At 42.6% G+C, this 10,543-nt stretch overlaps 1 protein-coding gene across 1 annotated transcript; it reads right to left on the bottom strand.

The window, feature by feature from the left end:
- Positions 1-298: 298 nt before the first annotated feature.
- On the bottom strand, positions 299-9,968 carry LOC109481536 (WD repeat-containing protein 24-like). Its single transcript, XM_019784119.1, has 6 exons — positions 9,646-9,968; positions 8,774-8,921; positions 8,046-8,194; positions 3,662-5,189; positions 3,202-3,413; positions 299-2,112 (listed from the first exon to the last, which is right to left on the bottom strand). The coding sequence occupies exons 1-6, from the start codon at positions 9,867-9,869 to the stop codon at positions 1,944-1,946; spliced, it is 2,430 nt and encodes an 809-aa protein (XP_019639678.1). The 5' UTR covers positions 9,870-9,968; the 3' UTR covers positions 299-1,943.
- Positions 9,969-10,543: the final 575 nt, after the last annotated feature.

Below are 10,543 nucleotides of genomic sequence, written 5' to 3'. Positions count from 1 at the left end.
TTAGGCCACAGCAAGTCATTTTTATGGATGACATTAGCGCGCATTGATATTTGCCTGATTTTGGAAAAAAAACGAGATATTTTGTTGCCTTCTGGCAGTGGTCAACATGCCGAAAATGGGCAAGGATGTCTGTTGCCATGCCGGAAGGTAGATAACTATAAAGAGAGGAGACAAGAAAAGGCTCTGATTTAATGCTTTGTTTCTTACTTTGATGCAGTGATATGTGATACTTGCTGTGTATATGTGATGTTCCCACTGAATCAGAACCATCTGTACAATAATTAAGTGTAGGCCCCGCTCGCATTAGATTTAGTCTGTGGAGGATGTCATCCATAAAATTTACTTGCTGTGGCCTTACTCCTCTATATGCTAAGAAAATCCATCTGGGACCACAGACATTCAAACTGAAGCAGGATAACAGATATGGATGGTACCCAGGCTAACTTGGACGGTCGAAACAAAATAATGTTCTCCAACTAGCACCAAATTCTGTGAATTCTGAGTCTTAGACCTGGCTATGCTGGTCAAGTGTTTATTACATTTGTACAGTGCCTGTGTATTGTGGTATAACATGGCAGATGATAATACTGATATATAATACTCTGGTACCAGAGCCAATACTTTGAATTCTAAAACCAAACCTTTGAACTACAGTACTATATGATAATAATAGTTTTACACAAATTGCTGTTGCAAGGCTTGGAATACTTTAAATTTGCACTTAAATATTGTATTGTGCTATCTTTGACCTTGTAAAAGCCATTAGCCTTCTGACATGTTTTTGCAAATAAAGTTGTTAACGGCAATGCTACAAGTTGTTACAAATTTTACCAGAAATTTTACCAGGAAGACTTCTTGCAAGTACGTAGCAACTATCCTTATTTTTTGATATCCTTCTCGATCAATTAAAATTTTTTAAATTCTTAATGTGACCATGTGAAAATACAGTAATGATTTAGGCTAAGAATTACTGATTAATTCACTGTGATGAGATTTAATATCTTGTTGATATGTTTTTTTTAAATCTTGTTGTGATAGTCTTTTAGCTTTCATTTTATATTCCGACAAGTACATTTTCTGTTTAATTAATATGATCCCAGAAAATACTGTTTTAAATGATCTATAATTGTCTCCAATGTCTCTAATTCTAATGTAACGTTTTGACAAAATTCAGCTGTATTGGCTGCCATGTTTGAGACAATGTTAGGAGCCTTTCAAAATAAACCATACAGTAGTACAATGTTATTCAAACACAAAGAGTACACAGGGATCAAATTTTCAATGACCACTGTCGACTTCATCATGATAATTAACGACCAATCACTTCACAACGTGATCTCTCAAGATTAAGAGTTACAGACACGTGACACATGATTGGTTACTAGTATTAATTATCCTGATGAAGGTGATCACCGTGTACTCTTTGTGTTGGAATAAAGTTTTACTTGTACTATATGATTACTACCAGCACCAACACAGATGAACTTGCATCATGTGATATTCATATTTATGTCATACCTGGGCCGCGATTACGTTCGATACGGGTGTTCCGGACATACTTTACGGTACGACCTGGGCTTCTTTACGCGTGTGCCCCGGGCTTCCAAATGTTCCATAGAACGATTCGAACACATTTCGCCCTAACTGCGTGCACTGGTTTTGAATACAAAATTCGGATGTTGGAATTGATGTTGTTTCATTTTTGGGGTTTAGGGACGCTCATTTTGCATTGAAAGGCATGTTTTCTTGGGTGGGTATGACATCACCCTCGGTGTATCCACTCTCGGTGCATCCCGCATCACCCTCGGTCCCAGCCCTCCCGCGGATTGGATCTCCCTCCAGCCTTCGGGTGATCCGACCCACGGTCAGGCTGGTACCTCGGGTGATACGGAATACACCGTGTTGTATTCTATATATCTATCTCCAGTCCAGTGTTGTGCTGGTCAGGTGTACTGGCAGCAGTGGCCGCAGCCTGCTGGACATTGCCGGTTAGTGCGGAGCCACTCCTGGATGTGGTGGATGTGACCGCCATGACTGCAGCCCTGACACCACACGTACAGACCCTTCACCACGTGGTGACACACAGAACACGTGTTCACCAACTTCTGACATCTGCAACAGAAAAAAAAACAACAGCTTTTGAAATCTGATATTTATGTTTACCTTTGCAGAAAGAAATGTATGATATAATGTTTTTGCTGTTTCTTGTTCTTTGTCTTCTTCTCCAAACAAATAACATCAATATCATAACCTGTACCAAGGAGCTTTCATCACGTGATGAAAGCTTCTTGCCTGTACCAGAAAGCTGTCACCATGGTAACTGGTGCTGTAGCAGACACACTGTGGTGTTGGATTACATTATGTTGCAAGTAGAAGGACAGCCTTGGACTTGTGTGACCATATACTAGTATATGAATGTGTTTGATCAAGAATAAACAGAGGAGTAGTTTGTTAGGCAAGACTCTATGTGAAGGTAAACATTCTGCATTTGCTTTGCAAGAGCTACCTATCTAGTCTTTTGTATTCTAGACTTTTGTTTTCTATACTCCATTATCTCATATCTACAGAAAGAAACCAGTAATACAAGTTCATTTTCTGTACAGATACTTTTTTGTAATACAATGTATCTGTACAGAAAATGACAACAAAAGTCTGCGGTAAGTTTCATATTCATGTACGTGTGTGTACTATTTAGTAATGTAGCGTTTGATTTAATTTGATTTATTAGGCGGTGAAAGACATATATATACAGCCAGGACTGCCCAACTAGCCGGAGCCCGGAGGCTATTATAAAGGGCTAGCCCTCACAACAAGAACATAAACAATTCAGAACAGGTATAACAGTTAACAGTGTCGGTTACACTTCAGATAAACATACTATTACATAACAGATGTTGCGGTCTAACGTTAACAAGCTATGAGATCCGGTCTAGTCGTCCTGCGTTTACTATAATTACATTGTTTGCATTCTTGACAATGTGGTGTTTTTTTAATCAAAAGAAAATAAACATTAAAAAGTTATATCCAAGAAATTGAATTTGTGTAGGCTGACATAATGTGTCAGCACAAACAAAGAAACAAACAAACAACACAAACAAACACACCTTGTACAGAGCCAGCCCTTCTGAGTGAGAGGCTTGCTGCAGTGGTTACAGTTAGAGTGGATAGATGTGAAACAAACAAACAAACAAACAAACACACCTTGTACAGAGCCAGCCCTTCTGTGTGAGTGGCTTGCTGCAGTGGTTACAGTTAGAGTGGATAGATGTGGAGTTCTGGTTCAGTGTGCCCACACTCGGTACCCCGATCAGGTAGCTGAGTTTGATGATCTCCGTGGCGACCATCCACAGCTTGAAGCAGCCCAGCATGTCCACGTACGACATGAGCCAGTGTTCCTGGATCTGCTCCTCCACCTGTTTTGTTATTGTTATTTATTTATTTACGTATTCATTTCTTGTATGCTTTGTATTATTGTTTTTTCTTAACTCGACAATTGCTTGTACTACTATTATATTTATTAATTATTATAATTTTTGACCCTTTGACTGTCCTCCCAACTCGACCCCCACAAAAAGCGGCTGCCATGGCTGAATGGGGCGATATATATTGTTCCTACGATATATAATCGAGTATAAAGGCACAAACAAACAAACAAACAAACCTGGTCCTTCAGGTGGTCCCCCAGTACGATCATGACAGAGACAGTCATCTGTACGTCGCCCTGCTCAGCGTAGTGATGCAGCATGTCCACCACCAGCGGGGACATCAGCCGCACGTCCAGGAAGGAGGGGTTCATGGGAGTGGGACTGAGAACCGTCCCCTTCAGGAACTTCTCGTTGCTCAGACTGACGGTCTCCGACTCGTTGATGCTGGTGGGGGAGTCAGGGCGGTCCAGCTCCTCCGGGGAGGGATTGCGGTCGATGATCTCGTGGCGCGGCTGGAAGGCCTCGCCGGGCAGGGTCCAGTCCTGGATGTGGTCCATGTTGGGCAGGCTGTCGTAGTCGTTGTAGGCTCCGCCCCCTTCTCCGTCCCCGAAGAAGAAGTCTCCGTGTACGTGTGTGAGGTCTGCGTGTGCAGGGTTGTCTGTGGCTTGTGACTGTGGCAGAGCTGATTTAGGCTCAGCCTCGCCTGGTTCTGACGGATCTTTCTCCTTCGTAATGCCGGGCGGTTCTGTACTTTTAGCCTCCTGCATGTCTGTTACTGTCGAAGTCTCGTTATGCTGTGATACTCTGTCTAGTAGATCCCCCTGCCCACCAGTTGTGGACAGAGACACTATCCTACCTAAACTAGGACTGGTGACAACACCTTTATCACTTACTGTACCCAATCCTGCAAATATGAGCTTCAGCATGAGCCAAGTCTGCACTATTTGGTGCCGCCCCAGTTGGCGCGCCACTTGTGCGTTGTGTTCGCAAAGTTCCGACAAGGGCCGACCGGTTAAACAGTAGTTTTCCGCCGTCTTGACAAACCAGTCCATAGCCGTGGGGTTCTCCTGGGTCCTGTTTGTAAAGACGCTCAGGTTGCTGTTGACGGAACGGAACTGTTCGGTTGGGTCAGGGTTTTTGCGGAAGAAAGACGGAAGTCGAGTGGACGCGTACATTCCCGACCCTCCCTTACCCCTCCCTCCGCCGCCCAAAGCCTCGCTCGCGGCGAAGGAGATGTCTCCTTTGACGTTAAAACACAGTCCCATGGGGTTAGCGTGGTCGGCCGGGCGTTTGGCATCGCGGAAGACGTGCTGGTACACGGTGCAGTCCTTGGAACACGAGAGAAAGATGTGTGGATCCTGGCGCCACGTGATCCCCGTCGTCACGTCTCTGTGCTCCTCAAAGGCTGCAAACGGGATGTACGGTCTGCGAATGTCCCAGATGTTAATACTGAAGTCTACCAGGAGGGAGCAGCTGGCTATATGGTACCTTCTCTGTGGGCGCCATTTGATCCGGCCGACCGAGGCGATAGTCTGCACACAGTGCACCTCCTGTATCTGCTTGTACGGCACCACTTCCCACACTTTGATGGCCTTGTCCCTCCCGGCGGTCGCCAGCCACGATTTGTCGTCGGGGTGGAAGTCGCAGCAGAAGACAGGGCCACTGTGCGCGGTGAAGAAACGTTCCGCCTTGTCTGGTCGGCGCAGGTCCCAGAGTAGCACGTTGCCGTTCTCATGAGTAGATGCAAAAGAGAAGTAGTAGTCCCTGGAAGGAGGCAAGAAGTTATATGATCTGTCAAAATCCTTACACAATCATTTGTGCAACAATATCCTACAAAAATGGGTACTAGTATGTCAAGTTGGAAAAGATAAAGACCAGAAGACTGTATTTCACAAGAACTAAGGCAATGCTGACTTTAGGCCAACCAATCCTTGGTTCTTGGGTTTTCCACTTCATGTTTTTGTTTTTGGTGTGCCTGAATGTGTGTGTGTCTGTCTGTGTTTCTGCATATTTGTGGGCAACATAACTTACAAAAGCCTGTATAGATTGTTATGATATTTGATATGTGATTACATGTAGGTCTTGTGAAGACAGAGGTCAAGGCAAATTTGAGCCCCCCGGTGGTTGACCGTGGTACTGCAGCAGAAAGTTTGGTTTTTGTATCTTTTTTGTGAACATGCTATGGTCTTGGATTTTTGGTGACAGATAGCTTTTCATGTCAGGAATAAGTGGTGTGGGTTTGGTCCCCCTAGCAGCTCATTCAGGAACTGCAGGGGAGTTTCTGGCGAAATCTTTCAAGGCAGATAAGTCAAGAAAGGAACGATGGTGTGTTTCCAGAGTGAATTTTTTGTCATTTGGCAATGGAAAAACATGGAATGACGTACACTGGGTTAACCGTAGTTTTAAAGACGCATGCCAAACAAGTGAAGATAGTACCTTATGACACTGTCACAGAGGTAGGCACAGACACAAGCAGGGAAACAAGAAGAACAGTCGTTCAGTAGGAGACAAATACATGTACACAACATGATGTACAATCATCAGGGCTCGAAATTCATTTTTGGGAATAGGTGCACTGGTGCACTCAACCTAAAAATTTAGGTGCACACAAAATTTTTTGAGTGCACCATATAAAACAACACCTAATTACAGATCTAACTGCTCCTCTTCTGAGCTTGAATCTGAAATTTTTTATTTATTTATTTTTATTTATTGAATCTGAAATGGGACTACAACAAATATTTTCTGACACTTAGATGCCAAGAATATGCAGTATCAATGTATACAGTGTACATTTAATATGTACAAAAATAACTACAAAAATATTTGGGTGCACCAGTGCACCTACAGAAAAAAATTGGGTGCACAGCTTCAATTTTAAGTGTACTAAGGTGCACATGCACCCAGTATTTCCAGCCCTGATAATAATGGAAATGGAAATGATAATGGAAATGTGGGGAATACGGAAGATATCAAACTGCAAAGTTGAATGGCGCTACCTAATAGTTTGAATATGTAATGAATAAATAAATATAAATAAAAAACAAACGTATGCATGTAAGTCGAAGATAAAAGGGCTGCATTTCAATATTGTCCAATAATCTGGGTACCTGAGTCTACATGTATGTACTTCACAGTGCTATTCTTGTAAGTGTATGCTTGCAATCCTAGTCAGAGCATGAGCCTCTGACAGAAACCTGTGCACTAGGCTATGTAAATGTTGCCTGGATACCACAAGCACTCATGAGAGCAAGCATGAATTTGGGCTACATTTGAGTTGACATGTAGATCTAAGTTTTGTCCAGGTCCCTGTTTACTGCATTTAGCAAAAGCTGTTGAAGTGAAATACAAAGAAGCAGCAGTAGTAAAAAGCTTACTCTCATCCGCCGAATAAAGATACGGGTACGTTTATTTTTTTGGGCCCGAACATCCACCCAGTACGTTCTTATTTTGCACAGTACGTTTATTAATTTTTTGAAAACCAGTAATTTTTTTCAACTTCGTGTGAAAAAAATGGACAAATCATCGACGTGAAGACGTTTATAAATTCGTATTGTAGCGAGAAACTTGTCATTTTCGGGCCGGTTTTTGCAATCACCGCGTGCATAAATTCGTCTGAATGTTCTATTGTCATGGGTGGTGCTTATCAAAATACGAAATATTTAATGCTCTTTTTTTGTCTATTTAAATTCCTAATTGCAAATAACAGTTAAAGATTTGTGCATATATCAGTAAGGGCGCATTTTAGTACAAGAGACACAGGTTACCCGTCAATTTTGGTAATTTTCCGGGGGGTACGTTTATTCCAGGGGTATGTTTATTTGATTTTGAAGATTTGTCCGGGGGGGTACGTTTATTCCGGGGGGTATGTTTATTCCGGGGGGTATGTTTATTCCGGGGGGTATGTTTATTCCGGGGGGTATGTTTATTCGGCAGATGAGAGTAGCCTCATGTGCTGCTACCAAAAAGTGTGAAAGAGAAATGGAAAATGGAAAAAGGGTAACAGGAAACTGGGAACACAGACAGGGAACCTGGAAGACACTACAATGTAGTACTGGAAAATGACAATATATAACATCTACAATGTCATGTTCTTCAAATTATTTGATCATATAAAAGTCATGATAAGTTAGTGTGTGTAACTTCAACAACAAGAGAGAAGAATAAAAAGACATGTACATTTAAATTTTGTAAATTTTTTATCTGTGACTCAAGTGTGAGGCAAATGCGTCATCACTGATTTGCTTTTTTTGCATTGTACTAACTTACTAGTAGGCATACTAAATAAAAAGACACCTACAGTAGCTCATGTTTTGATGCTATTTCAAATGCTTCAAGTATGAAATGATGATGAATTTCATTTAGTGTGCAAATACAATGTACAAACTGTAGTAGTACATGTAGTAGTGCAAACATTTCATTTAGTGTGTAAACAGATGGCAGTAAATGTCAATATCAGACCCTTGATCAGACAGATTTCTACATCCAGAGTATTTTTATTGTTTTGCCACCCTGAAATTACATTGAATGACAACTTAATAATAGAACCTTACAAAAGAATAATGTTGCCAAAGAGTCTTAACAGTAAGTTGTCTTAACAGTAAGTTATTCCATGAGTACCTGTGAGGGTTAAACTGCACGTCCCTGACGCTCTCTGACCTGCCGTGGAAGGTACTCGCACTCTCCTTCTTACGCAGGTCAAACAGTTTGACTGTACCGTCCTGGGAACCGCTCAGTAACACATGCAGCTCTGTCGGGTGGAAACATACCTGCAAACAAGCAGACAGGGTAAAAGAGTTCAATACAATTCAAATACAATTCCAAATGAGGAAATCTGTCGGATATTGACATTTACTAGCACGCCGCCCCCCCCTCTGGATCCGCGGGTGAGTCGGCACAAGCCAGTCCTGGCAGACGATTTGCATCTCTACCTTTTTAATTTGTATTTCTATATTTTTTCCTGAGCTGATGTCACGCACCCCGCGATGTCAGCTCAGAAAAAAGCACAGAAATTCAAAAATAAAACATAAACATGCAAATAGAGATGCCCAAGGAGGGCGATTGGTAAACTTGCTGGAGAGTCTCCGGATCCCAAAATTGACCTTTGGAAGGCTGTACAAACTCAATTTCTCAGTCATCATGATTGGACCAACTTCATGTGACTATATTGTATGTATACTTTTGTACATGTTATGTATTTTACAGACTTTTTTGGTGTCATTTGGTCTTTAAAGTTTAATTCATATAGAAGTGAATCAAAAGTTATGAAGACCACTGGGTGGTGCAAACATTCATGGATATTTAATATTGTACCAAAGAAGTCAACCTATATCCTTCCCCACAGGTACCTTATTGACTGTGCGTTTGTGCTCGGTGAAGACTTGGTCCTGTTTGGAGCGGGAACTCTTGCTGAGGTTCCAGGTGATGACCGCCCCGTTTGTAGCTGCAGTCGCCAGGAGGTTGTCATCCAGCTGGTGCCAGGCTACATCTGCACAGCTGCAGGATACACAAAATGTAGTTTGGTAATGTAGACTCTGACTCTGAGTGTTCAACTAATGTTAACACTACGTATCTTTCAAAATATTGGCAGGGGTGTTTTTCATGGTGACCTCTAGATTGCCACAATGATATATGAATCGCTGACAGTGACACTTTAAAAACACACACACAAACACACACACACAAACACACACACATACACTCATACACACACACATACACACATGCACACACACACATACATGTGGGCACACACACACGAGAGAACACACACGGGCACACACACGTGGGCACACACACATAAGAGCACTCACTCGGGCACACACACACAGGCACGCATACACATGCAAACACACTGGGCACACACACATACTAGTAAGAGCACACACGTGGGCATACACACACACACACAGGCACACACACACATGCACACACATGCGTGCACACAAACAAGAGCACATACAGGCGGGCACACATGCGGACACACACGCGGGCTGGCACACACCATGGCATACACTCACATGCACACACACAAAGGACATACATGCATGCACACACACACACACACATCACGCACGCGCGCGCGCCCGCGTGTACACAAAAACACATATGTACGGTATCATATAAAAGTTAAAACACACACATAAGTGACAGGCCGACAGACAAGCCAGAAATAAATCAGTTATGGTAGACAGTCATAGTAAGATACTCCAGATCCTACCTGAAGTTCAGTGACAGCTTCCTGCCGACTCTCAGATTTGCTCTCTCTAGAAACTCTTCATCCTCGATGCCGTATATCTTGAAGACGTTTCGGCCCGCTAAGACGACTTGGGAGCCGTCCCTGCAGGTACTCAAGGCGTTGATGGGTCCCTCCGCTACATGTGTGAACATGGTCCGGCCCATACTGCCCATCACACGGTCACGGACCTCCTTTAGGTTCGCCATGGTACAAGGCGGAACTTGTCAGGCAGAATTCAGGGAGAACTTGGAGAGAATTCCACCCTAGACCCTCCCATTTTTCAGCTAAGAAAAAGTCATACCCTCTGACCTGGTCTCGCACCAATGGGCTGTTCCAAAAATGAATATTTAGGGGGGTGGTGGAGGTAAAAAAAAATCAACTTAGATAGTACCCTAGTTCCAATCCAGGTTTTGCTGACCCCCCTCCCCTAGTTTTTTGTCTAAAATTGCTCAAACCCTTCCTAGTTCCTTGTTCAAAAATCTTCAAACCCTTCCTACTTCCAATCGATCCTCTTCCCCCCTCCCGAGCTATTTTCTGTAACAGCCCAAAGTTGAAATCTGATAGACCAATTTCCAAGCAGATGTCAGGCAGGTCAACGTTTTTTTTTCTTTTTTATCGTACGGTGGCCCGTATGGACAAATATGCAATGCATTTTGTTGTCCGCGAAGTGAAGAGATGAAAATGCGAACTACTAAAAGTAAACCAAAAACAAAATACTGCAAAACATGTGTAAAACAAAGACGCACCCAACATCTACTTGGAGATAATGCAGGACGAACCCACTATAACAGCGTGAAGGGAGGATATATTTAATTGGTAAGTAAAATTGCAAAAACAGAGTTTCAGTTATATTAATGCAATATTCATTTGGCATTTTTAA

Source organism: Branchiostoma belcheri, unplaced genomic scaffold (genome assembly GCF_001625305.1).
Source record: "Branchiostoma belcheri isolate BF01 breed outbred unplaced genomic scaffold, Haploidv18h27 scaffold56, whole genome shotgun sequence".
Lineage (NCBI taxonomy): Eukaryota > Metazoa > Chordata > Leptocardii > Amphioxiformes > Branchiostomatidae > Branchiostoma > Branchiostoma belcheri.
The sequence above is the reverse complement of the archived record's forward strand: the minus strand, read 5'-3'. Positions and strand labels throughout refer to the sequence as shown.